At 40.8% G+C, this 23078-nt stretch overlaps 2 protein-coding genes across 3 annotated transcripts in view; one reads left to right on the plus strand and one right to left on the minus strand.

The window, feature by feature from the left end:
• Nucleotides 1-3306: 3306 nt before the first annotated feature.
• Nucleotides 3307-9881, minus strand: KIAA1143 (KIAA1143 ortholog). The gene is made up of 3 exons (XM_004419588.3): nt 9723-9881; nt 5626-5770; nt 3307-4936 (listed from the first exon to the last, which is right to left on the minus strand). The coding sequence occupies exons 1-3, from the start codon at nt 9828-9830 to the stop codon at nt 4722-4724; spliced, it is 468 nt and encodes a 155-aa protein (XP_004419645.1). The 5' UTR covers nt 9831-9881; the 3' UTR covers nt 3307-4721.
• Nucleotides 9882-9996: 115 nt separating this feature from the next.
• KIF15 (kinesin family member 15) overlaps nt 9997-23078 on the plus strand; it is a 67885-nt gene continuing 54803 nt past the window's right edge. The window contains exons 1-5 of one of the 2 annotated variants that reach the window (XM_087430838.1): nt 9997-10104; nt 20383-20425; nt 20813-20996; nt 21364-21412; nt 22780-22856. In XM_087430838.1, the coding sequence (XP_087286964.1) occupies nt 20815-20996; nt 21364-21412; nt 22780-22856 (308 nt within the window). In that variant the 5' untranslated portion in view covers nt 9997-10104; nt 20383-20425; nt 20813-20814. The remainder of the gene's footprint in view (nt 10105-20382; nt 20426-20812; nt 20997-21363; nt 21413-22779; nt 22857-23078) is intronic. The other variant, XM_014791207.2, reaches the window with a different exon arrangement.

A 23078-nucleotide genomic window follows, 5' to 3' on the forward strand; every position in this document is an offset into this window, starting at 1 on the left:
TCCATAGCAGGAGGCTCCAGAAAGCAAAAAACTCTGGAAAAGACAGGGCCCAGGACTGGGAAAAAGGCCGAAGAAATGGAAGTTTGAAAATTTGGAAGACATATGTCTTGCTTCCCAGTTTGACAGTTTGGCCCTGGTTATCTTGAGCCATGCAGCCAGAGATGATTGTGTGTTGCACTGTTCTGTGTCAAATGTAAGAACACCTTTGACCTTTACATTGGGTGGGAGACTCCCTCATGAGCTGCAGGACTCCTAATGGTTTTCTTTTTTAAATCCCCCTTTACCCCAATAGTACCTCAAACTGCACTGTCCAATACAGTAGCCACTACTCATATGTGGCTATTTAAATTTAAATGAATTACAACTTAGTAGAAGGAAAAATTAAGTTCCTCAGTTGCTCTATCCACATTTCAAGTGCTCAATGGCCACATATGGCTAGGGACCACAAAGCTATAAAACACTGCCATCATTGTGGAATACACTATCAGACAGTGAGGGCCTTGATGTTTGGCTTCCCCAGACAATACATTTCAAAATTTTTTTGGAGGCTGATATAGATTTATCAACCTTTTATTTTCACAAGCACATTAAACTACCATTTGTTATAACCATTATTTCATAGAAGAAAGTATATTTTAACACCAAAGGATTAAGAAAGCTATAATCTCAGAATAAAGGACTTCTTCAGAAGAAAGGGTAAGTTGGCATCTTTGCACGGACACTTTTGGCCCCCAGAGAAGCCCGGGGGTCTGAACTGACATTCTTGTGCCATTGCTATCTCCTAGGATTTTGGTCTCTTCAGTACTGGGCACTGGTTGCCCTTGAGCCCTATCCTTGAAAAGGGCATCAGGAAGGCCTTAGCGGGATCTTCTTGGCCTTTTGGAAGTGATGAGCCCGTCTCAGTGCATCATATCAGGAGATCATGATGTCTGCATGAGTTATTACTGGTAATGTTACCTTTGATCATTTAGATGAGGTGGTATCTGCCTGGTTTCTCCACTGTAAAGTTACTAGTTTTCCTTTTGTAATTAGTAAGTATCTTGTGGAGAGATACTTTGAGACTATGCAAATATTCTGTTTTTCAGCATATTTTTGGCCACTAATTTTGACATCTTTTGATGAATCTTGAAAACACCACCTATGTATTAGTTTCCTATGGCTGCTGTAAAAAATTATCACAAGCTTGGTGGCTTAAAAGGACAGAAAGGTATTCTCTCACCATTCTGGAAGCCAGAAGTTTGAAATCAGCTTCATTAGGCTGAAGTCAAGGTGTTGGCAGGGCCACACTCCATCAGAAGACTTTAGGGAAGAACCTGCTCCTTGCTTCTTCCAACTTCTGGTGGCTGCCAGCATTCCTTTTCTTGTAGCTGCATCACTTCCATCTCTGCCTCTGTCTTTACATTGCCTTCTCTGTGTTGAATCTCCCTCTCTCTCTCTAAGGAAATGTGTGATGGTTTTTAGAGCTACCTAGATAATCCATAATTATCTCTTTGTCTTGAGAGCGTTAATTTAATCACACCTGCAAAAACTTTACCATATGAGGTAACATTCACAGGTTCCAGAGATTAGGACCTATCTCCTTGGAGGTTGCCATTCAGCCCATTGCAACTTATTACTGTGGAATTTGCCAAATGGTGATTTTCTATTTCCATCATTTCTCCTACATTTATTGATTAGAATTCTATTGTAAAGACCTATCCCTTCTCCCTTACTTATTTAATAATTTATTTATATTGATAAGAATTTTATTCTATGGGTTGCAATCCACTCCTATCATTATTTTTTTGTTCACATTGTTCCAGAGTTGGCCATTGGTAATTAGCGTTCTACTGTAAGGAAGATCTATCCCTTTCCCCCGCTTATGTCCTTTTGATATGCCCCCATTATTCTTTGAGGACCCCTTTACTTTTGGGTACAAGATGTTCCAGGTTTGTTTTTTTTTTTTTTTACTATCTTTGCCTCAGCCTGCAATCACACTATTGGCCTACCTGTCTAGTCCTGCTCATATGATCCATTCCTGAGAAGCAAGGGGGCGGTTCACGAGGAAAGACTGGCCTCTCTTCTCTGGCCCCAAACTCACTCACCTTTCTCAGCAAAATAGATCCTGCAGTTAACAGAACCCACTCTTCTTAGAAAGCAGTTTACAGAAGGTGAAGCAATTTGCTTAAGGCTGCTCAGCAGATCTCACATGCCAGCATATCTTAGTCTTGGGCTTTCATTACAAGATGTGCTAACTGGCTTCTTAACACTTATATTGTTAGAAATATCACCTACAGTAAGACCTCATCAATATGATAAACTTCAAGATTTAAGACCTTTTAAACAGTATTTCATATTGTTTAAATTTTACATTTTATCTCACTTATTGTAGTTCTTATATGACAGGTTTTATCAGTATTTTTCAAATTTGAGCACGCATCAGAACCACTGACAGGCTTGCTACAGAGAATGCTGGGCCCTACCTCTGAAGTTTCTGATTCAGTAGGTAAGGCCTGAGAATCTGGTTTTTAAGTTCCCAGGGGGCGCTGATGCCACTAGTCCAGGATCCACACTTTGAGAACCACTGGTCTATTAAAGAAAAAATATGCATTAGAGAAACTCTCATTCATTCTAACTATATTTCTTATGCTCTCAACATGCTAGGTACTGTTCTGTGTACTGAGGATACAGTGGTGAATAAGACGAAGTCCTTTCCCTCAAGCCTCCCACCTCTAGATATTAAGACATATTAAAATTTATAGTAATTAAAACAGTGTGGTGTTGGTACAAGAATAGAACAAAAACCTGGCTTATATAACAAGTATACATTAAAGACAGATAGTATTGCAGAATGGCTTCAGGACTAGTCTGTGTGATTCAGAGAGAGCCTACTTCAGGGCCCCCTAGCCCACTCACATGAATCACTTTCAAGTATTCTTTACACTAGGTCTTAAAATGGGGGAAAAGATAGATGTGGCACCAAATTCATGACATGGATGTTCTGAAATTCATAATTTCTGATGGATGTGGCTGGTGAAGCATGGGATATTGACAAGTGCCCAGTTTTGGTTGACTTGCATTAATGAGGAAAATTGTTAGGTTATTAAGCTAGGTCTTGAGGAACTACTTGGAAAGGTTCTGACTTTACGGTGCTTCTCTCCTTCCCCTACCCCAACACTTAAGAGAAATTTCTCATTCAGGTGGCCTTTCAAGTAAGTGGGAAAGAGATGTGGTTCTAGGACAATTAATTATTTAAGAAAAAATATACCAAATAAATCCCAGATGGAACAAAGATTAACATGTAAAAAAACACAAAGAACAAGAAAATATAGGTGATTCTTTATCTGATACAGAGGTTGAGAAACACACCACAATGAAAAAAGACTCATAGAATATATCATTTACAAATTAGTAAGAAAAATATGACTATGTTAATGGAAAATGAACAAAAAGTTAATTTAAAAAAGAAATACAAAATAGTCTGTTAACATATGAAAAACAGTTTGGCCTCCTTGGTAAGTCAAAGAAAGTGCCAATTAAATTTAACTATTAAACACCATTTTCAATACATCAAGTTGACAAAAACAAAAAGGCTGATACCAGCCCAAGACTGGTGCACTGTTATCATGGATGAGGTGAAGTGGGCTCTTGTAGATCGTCAATGAATAAAATGGTAGAAACCTCTCTAGAAAGCAATTTGAAAGCAAGCATCAAAAGCTTTAAAAATATTCAAACACTTTGATCCAGCAATTCTGCTTCTAGCAATTCATTCTAAGGAAATCATCAGAAATACACTTGGAGGTTTCTGTGCAAGCACGTTTGACCATGTAACAGAAACCCAACGGAGGCTTAAATAAGAGGGTGTTGACTCTTCTCATGTATCAAGAAGTCCAGAGGTTGGCAGTCCAAGGCTGGTGCAGCAGCTCCTCGAGGCATGCCATCAGGATCCAAGCTCCTCGAATCTTTCCACTGTCCCACCCAGACAGGGTGGTGCCTTCCTTATGCCTAAAAATGGCTCCAGTAGTCTTAGGTTTCCTCTCTGTGCTCCAGGCAGGACCGAGAGAGAAGGACAAAGGCTCATTCTTGCCAAATCTGTCCTTTTGTATCAAAAAACCTAGTTGCTTTATTAAGCAGACTTCCACTTATATATATCTTTTTTTTTTTTTTTTACAGTGTTATCAACATAGTCACCACATTATACATTAAATCCTCACTTGTATAAGACCCACTTGTATCTCTTAACTTGTCAGAGCTGTCAGATGGCTACCCTTAGCAGGAGCTGGGAAAGTATTCATAACTAGGCACATTGTTGTCTCTCCCATCCAAAGTGGTGTTCTGCTAACGAGGAAGATACAACAGGGGATCTGTTTAATTACGAAATCCTCTGTAGCTATTAATGTTAGGTTTTTGAATTTTACTGACCTGGAAAAATGCTCACAATATAATGCCAAATGAGAAGGAGAGAGAACGTACACAATACAATCTCAATTTTGTTTAAAAAAAATATAATTTACATACATACACACCCTGCACATGGGAAATAACAAAATGTTAACAGTTAACGTCTACAGAGTTAGCATTTCAAGTCAAAGGCGTATTGATGGAGACATAGTTTTTATCTTACTAAATTTTTTTCTGTATTTTCTAAAATGAACTTGTATTATTTTTATAGTAGGAAAAAATGTTATTTTAAAAAACACCCCATAAACTCTTAAAGAAGACTAAGTCCAAAGTGTTTACACTTATTCATTTTCATCTTCATTGTCGAAAGAAAGGAGGCTACTGTTTTTGATTTGCTTTTGTGAGTTCTTTTTAACTGAGTCTTGCTTATTTATTTCATTTTCATTTGTCTTCTTCTTTTTTGAGCTTGCTGTTAAACCTGAGTATTTTTCATCTGAGGAACGCTTGACTGGTTTTCGATACAGGATTCTTCCATCAGCTGAAGCTGGTTCTTCATCTGCAGCAAAAACAAAGTTAAAGAACTTTCTTCTCTCCTCATTATTCTCCCTTTATTGGAGAGTCAAATGGCAAGAAAATATCATACTGTATTTAAGGATGTCCTTGAGTCAATTCAGCCTGGTCTTCTCCACTGCCTCTAGCTCTGTCCCACAAGACATGCAATCACTTAATAAAAACTCACTTACTGAAGTATTCCATAATACTGCCAGTCCCAATTAATTAAAATCAGCCTGCATTTTCAAGTACTTTGAAAAGTGATTGGAACTCTAGCATTTTCCCCTAAAAGCTTTGTAATAAATATTTAGAAATAATGCAAAATATACTATATAGCATACCACACTTCAGGCACTAATTAAATAGACCTCTTTTGACAAGTTTGGAAACCAAACTACTTACTTTTTTAAAAACCAGATGTTTTTACTTAAATTCACACTTAATCCTGATAACAACCCAATAAGGTAGGCATAACAACTCAATAAGGTAGGCACAATTATTGTTCCCATTTTACTGATGAGGTAACTGAGGCTGAGAGGTGAAATAACTTGCTCCAGGTCACACCTCTGGTTAAGTGTTAAAGCCAAAGTTCGACCCTGGAACTGTCTCCTTCAAGCATACACTATAGATAAAATAATTTCATACTCCAGGCTCCTTAAATTGTTAGAAAAACCAGATTACTTTCAGACATACCAGCTTTGGCAGCCTTTATTTCTGCTTTAATTTTCATGACTTCTTCAGCTGACAGGTCTCCCTTTTTTAAAACCACCACTTGAGGCTGTTCATCTTCTTTGTCACTGTGATCACCATCTTCATCTGGGAGCTGAAGCTGGATTCTCTAGGGGAAAACACAAACACCATGTGTAGGTAGCTGACCCTGAACCAAATACAACCACTGTCTCGATGAGAAACTGTAATTACTAAAGTGAGGGGGTAACTTTATTGACTAAATGTGTTTGGCAATGAATTTTCAAGTAACTCTTAAGGGCCTAACCTCACCACCCTAGGGAAGAGGTATACCTGCCAGTTACCCCGGGGTGCCTATCCAATGGGATTAATTCCGATTTCAGCAGGACCCAGCTGGCAGTTCCCAGTGTCAAGGGCCCTCTGCTTCAGGTACTGCTGGCATTACCAGCCTACTCAGGGCAGTGCTGAACTACATGAGTTCTCTCTGCTCTTCATCAACGCTTTTCACTTCCATCTCAAAGTGTGACAAAAAATAATCCAACAGCACCAATGTACAGAAAGCAACACATAAAAGGTACTTTTTCTCCCACCTCTGCTCATCTCTCCTCCCTTCCAAAAGCTAGTTTGGTGGGTATCCTATCAGCTGTTTTCTAAGTGTATGAAAATATAGAGGTATATAAAACATTTTGTATACTAACAGATACTGTACATACTACTATATGACTTGTTTTCTTTTCTTTTTAAATTAAGAAACTTCCCAAACATAAAAAAGTACAGAGAATAACATAACAGAAACCATGTACTCACTATACACATGTAACAAATGGTAACATTTGGCCAGTTGATTCAGATTTTTAAAAATGTCAGTCACCATAAAAGCCTCACTCCTCCAACTTTATTACTGAAAAAATATCTTTGCACAATACCTTGAGATACATATGGAATTACCTATTTTTAAAAATCATTGCCTAGTATTTAATTATATAGATGATCATCTCATGGTTTATTTGGCCAGTACCTTGTAAACAAAAATTTTGGTTGCTTCTAGTTTTTTTCCACTATGCCAAAAATTTTGCACACATTTTTGTTCACTTTTGTGAACTTACATGTAAGATAAATTCCTGGAAGTGAAACTGCTGGGTTGAAAGGCATACCTACCCGTCAGACATTATTCAAATAGCTTGTTAGTCCATTTCTCACAGAGCCTTCCTTGTCTCCCAAGCAGGGAAACAAAGCCCTGCAGGATCTGGCCTCAGCCCACAACCACAGCTTTATCCTCCACCGCCCTCATGGCCTCTGGATTCCAGCCAGGTCTGAGTACTGTAGATCATGACTGTATTAGCTCCTTTGCCTCCCTGGTCTCTGAACAAGTACTCAGTGCCTAGAAAGCCCCACTGACCCTGGCCAACTCTACTCAATCTGCCTTCTAGACTCAGAGCTTCAGAAGTGCTTTCCTGATCTCACCCCCTCTTCTTTCTCACACTGTGTATAACTCATAGATAGTATATACCACACTGCGTTATCAATGTTTTTCTATCTGACTCCAGTAGGCAAGCTCCTTTGAGAGAGATACTATGTGTTTCATCTCTGTATCTAGAGGCAGAGAGCCTGGCAAATAGCAGGGACGCAAGAGGTATTTGTTGATCTGCTCATGAATGATCAATGGGATGAAAAATGATGAACTACTTGAAGCCCTGGCAAACTACTCACAGGCACACTCATCCATTCTGCCTACATCCCACGTCTGCTCAATCACTTGACAAGTGCATTTCTCTTTAATGATATCCATGTTAGTTCCCTGATTATCCATTAGTTTTGCCTATTTTTCTCTGAAAGTTTCCAATGAATGACCACAAACAAGTAGGTAATAAGTATTTTTAGCCAAGGAAATGGGAAAGTGAAATAAAGTCTTTCCTGGTGTTCATTAGATTGAGAATCATTATTTCTGACTCTCTTCTCTTATTGTTTACACAACTGGCTGGAAAACAAGAGAAACAGTCTAAGGAAGGGTGGCAGCAGCCACTGAGGACATTCAAAGCCACTCCTGAACTAACTCTGGAGAAGGTAATTAAGATGATTTAGCTCAATTATATAATGACTTCCCATGAAACTCTTCTTTTTAACATATCACTAGAATGATAATTATATGCCAAACTAAGAATGAAGTTGGTTTCACAAACACAGAAATACTGGGTATCTCTCTATGGAAAAGTCCCTTGATTAAATAAATAAGCCCAAATCACTGATATTAATTGGAAAGCTTTCCCCCTCAGCGTGCTCCTAAAATAGCATTCCAAGCTATAATCTTCAAGGTGTTAACTATGCACACATGATCATCACTAGGACCTAAAACAAACTATAAAATTAGGTCTCAGGGCCGGCCCGGTGGCATAGCAGTTAAGTGCGCGCGCTCTGCTGCAGCGGCCTGGGGTTCGGATCCCAGGCGCGCACTGACGCACCGCTTGTCAAGCCATGCTGTGGTGGCGTCCCATATAAAGTAGAGGAAGATGGGCACGGATGTTAGCCCACGGCCAGTCTTCTTCAGCAAAAAGAGGAGGACTGGCAGATGTTAGCTCAGGGCTGATCTTCCTCACACACACAAAAATATTAGGTCTCAAATTCTCATTGCTGAATCCATGTCCCTTTTTGAAACCTTATCCTCTTTGTCATCATCACCATTTTTGTCCTGGGGATCAGTTACTCCCTGATCAAGTTATCTCAAACCAAAAATGGCTCTTTGTTGCCTACTGCATAGTCCATATGGCCTCACCTCCATCAGTCCCTCAATCACCTCTACATACAGCCCATGCCTCACCACCTCTACACCTTTACCCCTGCTATTCCTTCCATCTCTACCTGGTGAACTACCTATGCTCAAGATTCAGTCTAAATATCCCCTCCTCTACGAAGCCCTGCCTGATGACAAGCATAGTCATCTAACCAATGTAACTAGTCACCCACCACTTGGTGCCAGGCACTGTGCCAGGTGCTGGGAAAATACAGAGGGATTAAGATCCTAACTTAGAGAGTCAGATTTAGTGGTTGAGATACACAGGAGAGCAAGTAGCTGCAAAGCAAAATGATGAGTATTACAGATGAAACATGGGTAAAGTGAAGAGAAGAACAGAGCAGGAGTAACTGTTTGGGGGAGCTTGGAAGGGCTTCACAGAGGTGGTGACCTGTGAAGGCAGAGACAAGGCAGGCAGGAAGGTGTTAAAGAATGTGGCATTTTGGAGATCCATCTCCTTGCCCTTTCAGAGCCTGGCACAGTGCCTGGGTTTAGCACATACTCACTGGATTGAGCAATTTCACGTAAGTCAGTCTTGTCTCCTCTAAGCTCTAAGTGACTTGAAGGGTGGTTCTTAGTGCAAGTGCTAGACACAAAGTGCTAAATAAATTCTTTATGTCTCCAGGCATCCCCTAAGCATAACAGTCTCTTCCTACTCAAAGAGGCAGGGCAGGTTTTGGTGTGAACCAGTTCAGGTAGAAGCCTGGGAGAGCTCAGAAGCTGACTCCAACTGAAATCCATCCCTAAACTATTCGGGTGTGGCTCCTTCCTTAAACTCCTCTTTTTCTACTCAGATCCAACACATTCCAGGCTTTTGTTTACTTCTTTAAAAAATATGCTTACTTTTTTTGTGTGTGTAACAACCAAGCATAGGAATAGATCCAGGGCATTCCTCCAAATGATTCCTCCAGACTCGAGGCCTAGGATATCAGGTCATTTAGTCGACTGGCCTCAGTTTCTTTACCTGGAAAATGGGACGACGCTACCACTCACCCTGCAAACTACAGGTTTTCGAATACCCAAGTGAGAAAGAAGACACAGGAAAGTGATCTTTCTGAACCCTCTATCGAGGACGAGGCGCTTTGCCTGCGTCGGGTCATTTTCAAGAACATAGCAGCACTCTGAAAACGACAAAAAACCTCCTGGGCGCAAGAGGCTGTAGTTGTTTGAAAAGGACCAACCTGGGGTCCGAAGCCCACCCGTACTGGGGGCCGGGCGCGCGTGACCCGTCAGTACCTGGCCTCCAAGTCGAGGCAGAAGCCGGAAGTGGCGAGGCGGCGGCGTTTCCCAGGTAACGCGACCAGCCCGGGCTCACCTTGGTCTCCAGGGTGGGCCCTTCCCTGTAGCCGACCCGTTCCTTGAAGCGAGCCAAGAACGCCGGCTCGGCTGGCCGCACGTACGACACCTGATTCCGCTTGCTCATGGCTGCTCTGCGGAAAAACAAGCTCACCGGGCCGCCTCGAGACGGTACAGGGGCGCCGACTCGTGACGTCACGTAGGCCCCGCCCCCTGGCTGGAGGCCGGGCAACATGGCGGCCTCCGTACTGGCGTCAACGTCCGAGCCGAGCGCCAAATTCAAATTCGCGGCCATCTTGAGCGGCCAGAAACTCTGCTGGCAGCGCGGCTGGAGGTGAGGGTGTCGGCTGCGTTGGTCTCGGGATCGATGCGTGAGGGCGCCATGGCGCCTGGCTGCAAAAGTAAGTAAGGAGCCTCGGCTTCGTGACCCTGTCCCCGCCCCCAAATACAGGTGTGAAAGGACGGCCGCCCTTGGCCGCCCGCAGGGTTCCCTGCTGGGCGTGAAGGGCAGGAGCGGACTGAGCGGCCGGGGGCGTTTGGAATCTCCGTCCCTCAGAGACAATACACCGACGGAACAGCCCTCTTCCCTTCCGTCTGTGTTCGGGCGCACGCTCCCAGCCAGGCACCGGTCTAGTCACCTGGGCTGAACCAGAAACGAAAGCCCTCATCCAGAGGCTTGGCTCAGCGACCTGCCCATTCTCCCCTCGCGTCCTCGGTCCTGCCGTTTCGTGTCCCGACCGGGGCTGCCTCTCACCACCTCCTGCGTTTCCACATTACTGACCTTCCTGAAGGGGAGCACTTACTCCTGATCCAAGCACGTCTTTCTCTCTTGGAGGGCGCGCTATAGACTCTCCCCAGATAAGGGACATTTAAAGCACAGAATTCAGCGGTTCTTTATCTTCTCACAATCCCTATTTTCTCCTCAAGGAGACCTGTCCAATTTCTTCCTTTTTTCAGGGAAGGGAGCGCTGTCATTTTTGCTTTTAATAAACCCTTCAATTTTCACTAATTTCTTGGTCCTTTGCTGTTCCTGAGTACGTACCGCATCTCTTACGTTGCGTAATCCTTGACGGAATCTTGCTTTTTAAGGCGGAGTTGATGGATCTCAGTGAATGGTATGAATGGTAATGAGAAGAGGCCTGTGTTAGAAGATGGAAGAAATTGTGAACTTCTGGTGTTGACCTTTCCAACAATGTTAATCCTTCTAGGTGTCGTTTGTAATTCTTTTCTCTGTTTGTTGTTTCATTATCCTTTTAGGTCGATCATACCATTACCTGAACAACTTATTGTGCTCTCTTTTTCCATCTAAAATGTTCCTTTTCCTCCACCGTTTTCAGTATTCAGGGAATATTAGCACACAAATTGTACGTGATTGGACCAAAATGTTTATTGTGCTTTCTGCACAACCACAGTATTTGTTCAGTAAATCTGGACTCAAGCAAGAGAACTGATGCCTGTGATATAATTAGAGCATCTGTTTGTTTAATGAGAAGTGATATATGTATGTGCCTCTCTATTAAAGGACTCTGCCCTGTCCATATATATCACTTGCTTGAAGTGATGGGTGCAAGGATTTTCATAGCTCCCCTTTGTGATGGTGGTGATTTCCATGGAGAACCCTCCCGCTCCTTTAAGTTTGTTGGCAAAGTTGAGGTTGATGACATCCCAGATAAGTGCCCTTTGCATTCCCAGCAGTCCAGAGACCTGGAGCGTGAAGTGGGAACACATGGGAGGAGGGAGCCCATGCAGTGCTCTCTGCAACTTTTACTTTTGTGCCAGTGAAGGTTATTTCTTGTGACGTCATTGGCACCATGGGTTGCTGACTGTGAAATCAGAGAAATGAGAATGTGAAATATAACCCTAATGAAATTGACTGAGTTTAAGATGACCTTTCCAGGGCCGGCCCGGTGGCTTAGCGGTTAAGTGCACGCGCTCCGCTGCTGGCGGCCCGGGTTCGGATCCCGGGCGTGCACCGACGCACCGCTTCTCCGGCCATGCTGAGTCCGTGTCCCACATACAGCAACTAGAAGGATGTGCAGCTATGACATACAACTATCTGCTGGGGCTTTGGGGGAAAAAATAAATAAATAAAATCTTTAAAAAAAAAAAAAAAAAAAAAAAGATGACCTTTCTGAACTTAATCGTATTTGGTCAAATGATCCATAGGTATTTATCTGGACTGCAGAGGTAAGCTTCTTATGGGCTTTTCAAAGCAGGAAGACTTTTTAAAAAATGTACTGTTTTGTTGAGGTATAACTTACATACAATAAAGGACACAAATCTTAAGACTACTGCTCAATGAACTTTTCATATGAATATACTCTTGTGACCACCACCCAGATCAAGAAATAAAACCGTTCCTGTACTCCAGAACGTTCCCTGTGATCCTTCCTAGTTAATAGCCTTCCCTTAACCATTACTCTGACTTCTGTCACCATTGATTAGTTTTGCCTATTCTTGAACATCATGTAAATGGTACAGTATTTATTCTTTTTTTTCTGGCTTCTTTTGCTGAACATTATATCTGTGAGCATGGTCTATCTGTTGTATGTAGCAGCAGTTAATTCTTTTTCGTTGCTGTTTAATGTTCCATTATGTCAGTATACTACAGTTTGTTTATTCTCCTATTGATGGACATTTGGGTTCCTAGATGGGCTATTATGAGTAAAGCTGCTGTGAATACTCTTCAACATATTTTAAGGCAGACAAATTGAGGATCTCAAAGTTGAAAGAATTTTACAGTGAATGCCCACAAAGGACCTTTTGTAATGTCAACATTTTATGGCAGCCACATGAGCAATTTTTATCTTCCCTTTATCCTTGGATTAAGATGCTGCATAACGAGGTGCTTAAGAGCAGGAGCTCTGGATCCAGAATGCCTGCGTTCCAATCCTAGCCCTCCTCAGTGACAGTATTTCCTCAGGTCTCATTAGGAATAATGCCAGAACTCCTTAGCACTTTTTATTTCATTTTATCTCACTATTGGCTTATAAGCTTTGCTGCTGCTTTTTTTTTTTTAAGTAAACATATCATTTTGGAATAGTTTTAGATTTACAGAAAAGTTGTACACATGTGTAAATTCATATTCATCCAATCACTAGCTCTCTCTGTGAACCTCTCTTCTCTGATTTTTTTACCTTACAAATTCTAGCTGCCTTGGCTTCCCCAAACTCTGAACTCTTTCTTCTCAACTCAGCAAGACCATTAAGCTCTATCTGCACTCCCCTTCCTGCACTGTGGTCTTGAGACCCCAGGCAGGTAAGCTGGAGCAACCAAAGGGCTCACCTCCATTTCCCTTCTCTCAGGATCACTTTATTGTGCTGTCTGTTGTCCAGTGTCTGAAAACTTATTGCATATATTTTGCCCAGTTTCCTGGTTACTTAAGACAGGAGAGTAAATCCAGTCCCTGTTACTCCATCATGACTGGAAGTAGAAGTCTGGATCTGTTTTTGGTTCATCTTTACACCTCGGGTATGGCCTTTCAGTCTCCCATTTGAAAGTGTGAAACATTTATCAATGCTCTGAGCACCAATTTTTGTTACTCTCATCTGTGAGTCTGTTAAAAGCTCTGCCCAAATGCTCAGCCTCTTAGCTGTAGCTTTTAGAATCTGTGATCGCTTCAAGGGAAAAAGCAGCCTCACATGCTGTGTTCACACCCCTGGGCTGCTGTCTCTCTTGGACTTTGGCTCCACAATTCCTGACCGCCTTGGCAGGACTCCAGTGCCTTCAGGTAGATGTTTGCTGTAGTTTTTCTGCTTTTCTACTTGCTCTCAGGCAGGAGGGTTGAGCTGAAATAAACTAGTCCTTTACTTCTAGACTGTAATATTAAGAAAAGCCTTACTCTAATAAGTTCAGTTTTCTTCCAGGATAAAAAAAAAAATCTGTATCTGAGGAAGCATGAAAGGTAGAAAGAAGATGAAAACAAGTCCTATTAGCATAAAGAAAAGCTATAACTGTGGCCCATGATAGTGTCATCGTTTTCTGCTACACTCCTGCCTAGCAACTCAAATCCTGGTTCTATTATTTCTAGTGCTGACATGCAGGGATGGCCTGAACCTTTTAATTTCAAATGGCTAAAAAAGAAAGCTTGGGTAAAATGGGATATCTTTTGCTGTTATCTTGAGGATTCATGGTTGTTATAGATGATAGTTGTGTTAGTCTGTTTGGGCTGCTCTAACAAAAATAACATAACCTGGGTGGCTTTATAAACAACAGACATTCATTTCTCACAGTTTTGGAGGCCAGGAACTCCAGGATCATGGCACTGGCAGATTCCGTGTCTGGTGAGGGCCCGCTTCCTCAAAGAGGCTGTCTTTTTGCTCTAATCTTACGTGGCAGAAGGGAAGAGCTGTCTCTCTGGTGTCTCTTTTATGGGCACTAATCTCAATTGTGAGGGCTCTGTCCTCATGACTTGATCACTTCCCAAAGTCCCCACCTCTTAATACTATCACTTTGGGGGTTAGGATTTGAACCTATGAATCTGAGAGGGACACAAACATTCATACCACAGAGGTGATAAAGAAATGACTTGTCTATCATTTGTATAGAATAAAAAGGTTGACTGCATTCATTGACTGCTTTCAGCATGGTACACTGTCTTTAAGGACAGCTGAGATTTAGGTGCCTGTTTTGAACTTCCTCCTCATAAAACCTCCAAAACGTCATCTGAGTTACCTGTCTGACTAAAATCTTCCTATTTTTTGCTGACCTTTTCTGCTGTCAGGATATATGACCCCTACTCCTATTATCTATTCTAATCTTAATTTTCTTCTTTCTCCAGCTCCTCATAAGGACCAGACTTCAACTTTCCTAACATGAACACTTTCCTTTTGTATCCTGGCTTTCTCATTTGTTTTTACTTTTGCTAAAGTTACAGAGGGGCTGTTTCTTTGATGCCAGCTCTTGGGGGAAGTGTGAATTGGGCAGGTGAGGAATTGGGCAGTCTGTGGTCTGTTTCCCACTTCACAGACATTCATTTGCTTGAGGGTGTAGCTGGAAAGGGTAGTCTCCAGAGATCAAATTGTTCTGTGGTAAACATTTACTTTGAGCTCTTATGCTATGAGCAGAATAGAAATTAAGAAGTCCTTTTTGCTGGTCTCCTAGTATCCATTCATTCAAATATATTTATTGAGTGCTTACTGTGTGTCAGGCACTGCTTAGGTAATGCTTTATAGTCAATTTGGTAGAGAAAGAGTAAACAAATTATATATTAATGACGGCAGTAGTAATAAGTTCTTTGAAGGAAAATAGGGCCAAGAAAGGGAGTTAGAGTGATAGATAGGTGGGGAGACATGCTGTTGTTTCACATAGGGAGTGGTTGTGGAATGCCTTATTAAGAAGGTGATATTTCAGTAAATACCTGAAGAAACTGGGGAAACGTTCCAGGGAGAAGTTACAGCAAGTTAGAGGTACTGAGTGTGGCATGTTCAAGAAATAGCAAGGAGTCCACTTTGGCTGGAGTGGAACCATGGGTGTAATAAGAAATGAGTTGTGAGCTGGCAGTGGAGGGAGGTAGTGGCACTAGATCGTGTAGGGTCGTGTAGGCTACTGTAAAGACTTTGCCTTTTACTCGGATTGAGATGGAAAACCACTGCAGAGTTTTGAAGAGAGGAGTGACTTGCTGTGCCACACACACATATATTTATTTATTTTTGTAACTTTTAATTTTGGTATTATTTAAACTTATGGAAAAATTGCAAGAGTAGTACAAGGAACTCTTGTATAATACCCTTTACCCGTATTAACTACTTTACCTTTTGCCACATCTGCTTTATCATTCTCTCTCCTCCCTCTCATTCCCAATTGTGTGTATATACGTATTATTTTTTATGAACTATTTGAGAGTAAAATGGTTAGTACTACTAAATGTTAGTACCACTAAATACTTCAGTGTATAATTTCTAAGAACAAGTATATTCTCTTAACTAATCACATTGAAATTATCAAAATCAAGAAATTTTACATTGCTATAGTACTGTTGTCTAATCCACAGTCTATAGTTTACATTTGTCAAATGTTCCAATAATGTACTTTTATATTTGTTTTCCCCTAGAACCAGATCTCATACCAGATCTTTCATTGCATTTAGTACTCGTCTGACTTTTTATTTTATTTTAGTAACTTAATTGAGGTATGTCACATACCGTACAGTTCATCCATATAAAATGTAAAATTAAATGGTTTTTATATATTCACAGATATGTGCAACTATCGGCGTAGTCAATTTTAGAACATTTTCATCACCTGAAAAAGAAATCTCGGGGCTGGCCCCATGGCCTAGTGGTTAAGGTTGGTGCACTCTGCTTCAGTGGTTGGGATTCATGGGTTCGGATCCCGGGTGCCAACCTACACCACTCGTCAGCCATGCTGTGGCGGCGACCCACATGTAAAGTGGAGGAAGATTGGCACAGATGTCAGCTCAGGGCTAATCTTCCTCAGCAAAAAAATAAAATAAAAAAATAAAAGAAATCTCATATCCTTTAGCTCTCACCCCCCTGCCTCCCCAGCTCCCACCAGCCCTGAGTAACAACTAGTCTACTTGCTGTCTAGCTCTATTCATATTTAAAACAGCATCTTGAAGTCTCTAACTATTATTGTTGAATTGTCTATTTCCCTCTTCATCGCCACCAGTTTTGCTTCATGTGTTTTGGTGCTCTGTTACTAGGTGAATATATGTGTATATTTGTGTTATCTTCCTGGTAGATTGATCCTTTTATCACTATAAAATGTCCCTCTTTATCTCTAGTAGCTTTTTGTTGTTGTTGAAGTCTATTTTGTCTGCTGTCGGTACAGCCGCTCCCAGCTTTCTTGTGGTTGCTGTTTGCACGAGAGATCTTTTTTTCATCCTTTTACTTTCAATCTATTTGTATCTTTGAATCTAAAGTGTGTTTCCTGTAGGTAGTATACAGTTGGAGCATGTTTTTTCATCTAGTCTGACAATCTCTGCCTTTTGATTGGGTTGTTTAATTCATTCACATGTCATTATTGATATGATTGGATTTACGTCTGCCATTTTACTTTTTGTTTTCTATATGTCTCATGTCTTTTTATGTTTCTTTATTCCTCCTTTCCTGCTTTCTTTTTTTGAAGATTTTTTTAATGATTGCTCTAGGGTTTAACATATACATCTTATCAGAATCAGCTTTGGATTTATACTAGCTTAATTCCAGTGATATAAACATTATTCCTATGTGGCTCTATTCCCTTTCACCCCCTTTTTTGGTATTATTGTTAAACATGTTACATCTATTAATGTTACAATCCAACAATACATTGTTATAATGATTACTTTACCATCTTTAGCCATTTCCTTAGTCTAATACAGCTTTGTTCCTACCCACCTTCTTTGTGCTGTTATTGGCAGATATGTTATACATATATTATGTTTCTTTTTGTTATAGATGCAAAAAGATATTATATACATATTATTTTATACAATTGTTTTTTTAAATCAATTACGAGAAGGAGAAAAATAGGCATTTCTGCTGTCCTTTATAATTATGTAATCACCTTTACCTGGTGCTCTTTGAATTTTTCATGTGGATTTGGATTACTGTCTGGGGTCACTTGCTTTCAGCCTGAAGAACTTCCTTTACTATTTCTTATAAGGCAGGCCTGCTAGCAACAAATACTCTCCAGTTCTTCTGGCCTTCATTCTTTCTGCTGAGAAGTCAGCTGTTAATCTAATTGGGAGGGTCTCTTGTAAGTAAAGAATTGTTTTTCTATTGCTGCTTTCCAGATTTTCTCCTGTCTTCGACTTTCAGCATTCTTTCTATGATGTGTCTGCTTGTGGATCTGTTTGTGTTTATCCTTTTTGGAATTTCTTGAACTTGCTGGATGGGTAGGTTGTTTTTTAATGAATTTGGGAAGTTTTTGGCCATTATTTCTTTGAATTTTTTTCTGTTCTTTCTCTCTTTTCTTTCCTTCTGGCACTCTCAATTACATGTATGTTGGTATGTTCAGTGGTGTCCCACATTTCTCGGAGGCTTGCTTCATTTTTCTTCATTCTTTTTTCTCTCTGTTCTTTGGCCTTTATAATCTCTAGTGATGTATCTTTGAGTTTGCCTAATTCTTTTTTGTGTCAGTTCAAATCTTCTGTGGAGCCCTTCTAGTGACTTTTTATTTCAGTTATATGTTTTCAACTCCAGAGTTTCTATTTGGTTCTTTTTTATAATTTCTATCTCTATTGATATTTTCTATTTGACGTGACATTGTCATCACACTTTCCTTTAATTCTTTAACTATGATTTCCTTTAGTGTTATATACATGTTTATAATGGTTGCTTTGAAATCTTTTCCTGATAAACCCAAGTCTGGGTACTCTCACAGGCAATATCTGGTACCTGCTTTTTTTCCAGTTTTTGGGTCACACTTTCTTGTTTCTTTGAATGCCTTGTAATTTTTTGTTAGAAACTTGACGTCTTAGATAATATAGCAACTCTGGGTACTTGTCTCCCCATCCTCGGGATTTGTTGTTTGCTTGTTTATTTGTTTAGTGACTGGCTGGATTATTTTAGTGAAGTCTATTTCCCTCCCACAGTGTTAAGTCTCTGATGTTGCTCCTCAGGGAAGCACAGCTTTGGGTATGCCCACAGTTACCCTGGGATGACAGAGGTTTTGGTGGGGATCTTTTTCTCTCTTTCCCTGACCACACTCAATTGTTAAACTCCAGGAATTGCTAGCTGATTTCCCTATTGTTTTCAACAATGCCCTGGGACATAAATTGTGCTACAAACTAATCCAATTAAGTTCTTGCTCCTTTGAAGGAATAGTTTCTGAGGTCTGTGTGTGATATTTGTTCTGACCCCAGTAGAGCTGCTCCCAGCAGTTTTATTCCCCAATTCTCTCCTGCAAACTAAGAGGTCTGCACTTTAGCTTGTATCTTGAATCTCCTCTTAATTGCCCTTCACTACAGCCTTCACTGTTTTTGAGAATGCCATTAGGCTTGAACTCCTCCATGCTAGGTTGCAAATGAAGTCAGCTCCTCTGGGAAGAATTTAGGAGCTATCTGTTTTATGGCCTCTCCGCTGAGGCAGAAATCTCAGTGCCTAGCCTCTGGAGCTGGGGGTGGGGACAATGACAATCTTCTCTCAGAGACTCCTCTGCTCTAGTTGCTGAGTATTTGTTAGTTTGTGTGTGTGTGTGTGTGTGTGTGTGTGTGTAGTAGGTCCTCTTGACTTGCCTCTCCTAGCCAGGAACCAACGCCTCACAAGTCAGGACAAGGGTGATCAGGGCCCCAGTGTTCTTCGCATGCTATGTCCATGGTAGAACCTCATTCCACGAGTGGGGCCTGGGTGGGAGAAGGGAGCCCCCACTTCTCAACCACGCTTGCCTGGGACTTAACCTCAGCAACAGGCAGCTGGCTGGAGGCAGGATGAGAAACTCTGGTAACCTGCTCTTCCTGGGAAGAAAGCCCTCCAACTGGGAGCTGAGGGGAGAGGGATCCCTGTGTTTTTGGCCTTGCGGTCTGGAATGGAGTCTCCAACTCACTGAGCTGGTAGGGAGGGAGCAATCTTGGTTCAAGTACCACAGACTCTCACCTTTCTTTTGGAATTATCGTAGATTTTCTTTTTCTTTTTTAATTTTTTGTTAGGAAGATCAGCCCTGAGCTAACATCCATGGCAATCCTCCTCTTTTTGCTGAGGAAGACTGGCCCTGAGCTAACATCCGTGCCTATCTTCCTCCACTTTATGTGGGATGCCGCCACAGCATGGCATGACAAGCAGTGCGTCGGTGCACACCCAGGATCCGAACCCAGGCCGCCAGCTGCAGAGCACACGCACTTAACCGCTACGCCACAGGGCCGGCCCCAATCATAGATTTTCTTGAATAGATATTTATTTGCTGTTTGCCTTTAGGACCATTTCTAGAGGCTTTAAATGGTTTTTATTTTTTTATTTCACCAGTTTCACTGGGCACTGGGTCAGTGGAGTTCCTCATGCTGTTATGCTGGAAGTTGATCTCTGACTTCTTTTTTAACTGAATCATTCTGCCTGTTGGGTTGAGAATAGATGGAAGTCAGGAGATGAGGGAGTGAGAGAAGCAGGGAGACTGTTGTAGTAACTCAAATAAGGGATGTTGCTGGCTTGATTCCATGGTGGTCACAGCAGTGGATTTGACAAGAAGTTGTAGGATTCTGGATATGTTTTGAAGATAGAGCCAAAGATTGGCTAACAGATTGGATATGGAGTCTGAGAAAGAAAGGGGTCAGGGATGACTCTAAGGTGTTTGGCCTGAGCAACTGGAAGTATGGAATTGTCATTAATTGAGATGGAGAAGCATGTTTGGGGTGGGAGTGTGATGATCAGGAGCTCAGTTTTGGACGTGTTAAATTTGAGACATTGCCTATTGGACATCCGACTGGAGATGTCAAGTAGGCAATTAGATGTAAGAGTTTGGGGCTCAGGAGAGTGGTCCAGGGAGAAGGTTTAAATTTGGGAATTGTCAGCATATACATAGCATTTAAAACCATGAGACTGGCTGTCATCACCAGTAGAGTGGGTATGGATAGAATAGAGAGGAAGATCAAGGCCTGGGCCCTGGAGCACCCTGCTGTCAGGAGGTCAGGGAGCTGAGGAGACTGAAAAGGAGTGTCAACAACTGAACAGCAGTCTAGATAAGAATGGGGTTTTATATTGCACTTTCAAACACCTCTAATGACTTCTTATTTTTTTTTCTAGCTGAGTTACGCAATGTGACAAATTGTCAGTCTAACCAGCCAAGGTAAGGAGAAATGTTGATGGGACCAAAAGATTTAGGGATGTAGTATTCCTAAAACAACCATTTAGCATAGTAAGGGGTACTTGTTTCAGACTTAAGCTTGCTCCTCGGCTGCCTGGAAATTTGGAAAAATCACATCTCCTCCCTGCTACCTGTACTCTCACTTTCCAGGCTAAGAGATAGAATCAGCATATCTGATCATCATAATTATCAACATAATTATGGATATTATCAACATAATTCTCCCTTGGGATGACTTATTTTATTATTGCTCTTAAGAGGGAAGTCAGAGACAAGGAGTGCTTGGAGCTCTTTGAAATCAGCTCCCTTAGAAACTTGCCTAGTTTTCTTTTCTCCAATAAACTTAGTTGCTATATTTTTTGTCTTTAGTAATGAAGGTGATACCATCAAAGTTTTTGTGCGAATTCGTCCACCTACAGAGGGTTCTGGATCAGCTGAGGGAGAGCAAAACTTATGCTTATCTTTGCTCTCCTCTACGACTCTCCGGCTGCACTCCAACCCTGAGCCCAAGATCTTCACGTTTGATCATGTTGCACACATGGACACCACTCAGGTAATGAAAGTTTGGAGGCTTAACTTTCCATTTGGAACATGTAAGATTCTGTTATTTGTGAGGATTTTATTTCTAGTCTCTTTCGTTTGATAGATCTCGGATAAGGAAGCTCAAACATTCCAAAAATATTTTAAATTTAATTTTATTAAATATTTTTCTTCCTTCATCAAACATCGTACCAGAATGACAAGCCTCCTTTACTTTACTTTCCCTCTCCATCTAGTGAGGGTATACTTTTGAGAGCCATGTGGATGATTGATAAGTACAGTTGGACTGCCTAGTTTAAGGAGAGTGTCTTAGTTCTGGCTGCTCTAACAAAAATATCTTAGACTAGCTGGCTTAAACAACAAACATTTGTTTCTCACAGTTCTGGAGGTTGGGAAGTCCAAGATCAAGGCCAGGAGATCCAGTGTCTGGTGAGGATTTGCTTCCTGGCTTGTAGACAGCTGCCTTCTCACTGTGTCCTCAGATGGTAGGGAGAGGGAGAGAGGAAGAGAGTTCTCTCATGTTTCTTGTTGTAAGGGCACTAGTCCCATCATGAGGGCTTCATCCTCATGACCTGATTACCTCCCAAAGGCCCCATCTCCAAATACCATCACTTTGGAGATGGAGTTTCAATATAAGAATTTTGGGGAGGACACAAACATTCAGTCTATGGCAGAGAGTGATAGATTTAAGATTACTATGATGTCAATAACTGCTTTTCTAATTAAGGACAATTTAGTTAAGATCTAGTCAGCACTATCCAATAGAACTTGCTGTAATGGTAGAAATGTTCTGTATCTATGCTGTCCGTTACAGTAGCCTCTAGCCACATGTGGCTATTTAAGTTTAATTAAGATTAAATAAAAGTTAAAATTCAGTTTCTCAGGTGCATTAGCCACAAGTAGCTATTGAGCACTTTAAATTTAAATAGCCACATATGGCTAATGGCTACCATGGTGGACATCACAGATCTTGATTATTCCCTTAGACACATGGATGCTTTTGGTAAGACATTTCGATCTTTAGATTTCTTTTCTTTTCATGTGGGGCATGGCTGGATGATGGAAATATAAAGTCAGCCACATATATAATTAAAAATTTTCTAGTAGCCACATTTAAAAAAAGTAAAAAAGAAACAGGTAAAATTAATTGTAATTCTGTATCTTATTTAACCCAGTACATCCAAAATATCATTTCAACATGTAGTCAGTAGAAAGCAATTTATTAATGAGATATTTTCCATTCTTTTTTTTCATGTTCATTCTTCCAAATCTGATGTGTGTTTTACATTTACAATGCATCTCACGTTGGACTAGCCGCATTTCAGGTGCTCAATAGCCACATGTGGCTCATGGCTACTGTATTAGACAATGAAGGTCTAGGCATTCTTGCCTTGTTGATAAGACTGCATCTACTTATACGTAAAAATGAAAATGAAAATCAGATATCAGTTATTTAGTACAAGCTGGTGAGAAAAGCACTGAAGAACACATAGGGCTATGTATGTTATGCTAATACTAGTATAATATTTGCATGCAGTGTGCTAAACAAAATTCTGTATAAAGTCTAGATGTGAGCTTTAAATCTAATTGTATAGGAGATTAATGGACATAATTATATTTAATGTTTTATCATCTTATATGTTTTAGCCTTTTTTCTATAGCGGATGTGATTTTCATGTTCACGAGTATTAAAAAATCTAAGCACACAGTTTTTATTGTTATATTTTAGAATGTAGTTTAGGAAAACTGTTTTCATTTTTATGGAATGTTAACATATTTAGTGCTTACATTTGTAGGAGTCTGTGTTCTCAACTGTGGCCAAAGGCATTGTGGAGTCTTGCATGAGCGGTTATAATGGTACCATCTTTGCATAGTAAGTTATTGACTGTGTCCTTATACAAAGGTACAATAATAAGTGCTTCTATTCATTTTCTATGGCTGCATAACAAATTACCACAAACTTAGTGGCTTGAAACAACACAAATTTATTATCTTAAAGTTCTGTAAGTCAGAAGTCTGACACAGGTCTCACTGAGCTAAAATGAAGGTGTCAGCAGGGCTATGTTCCTTTCTGGAAGCTCTAGGGGAGAATCTA

Source organism: Ceratotherium simum, chromosome 5, assembly GCF_057802395.1.
Source record: "Ceratotherium simum simum isolate JZ-2026a chromosome 5, ASM5780239v1, whole genome shotgun sequence".
Taxonomy (NCBI): Eukaryota; Metazoa; Chordata; class Mammalia; order Perissodactyla; family Rhinocerotidae; genus Ceratotherium; species Ceratotherium simum.

Coding starts and splice junctions, on each gene's coding strand:
- KIAA1143 (XM_004419588.3), bottom strand. CDS start 9,830: ATGAGCAAGCGGAATCAGGTGTCGTACGTGCGGCCAGCCGAGCCGGCG. Junction 5,771..9,722: donor GGCCCACCCTGGAGACCAAG/GTGAGCCCGGGC, acceptor GTTTTCCCCTAG/AGAATCCAGCTTCAGCTCCC. Junction 4,937..5,625: donor AATAAAGGCTGCCAAAGCTG/GTATGTCTGAAA, acceptor TTTTTGCTGCAG/ATGAAGAACCAGCTTCAGCT.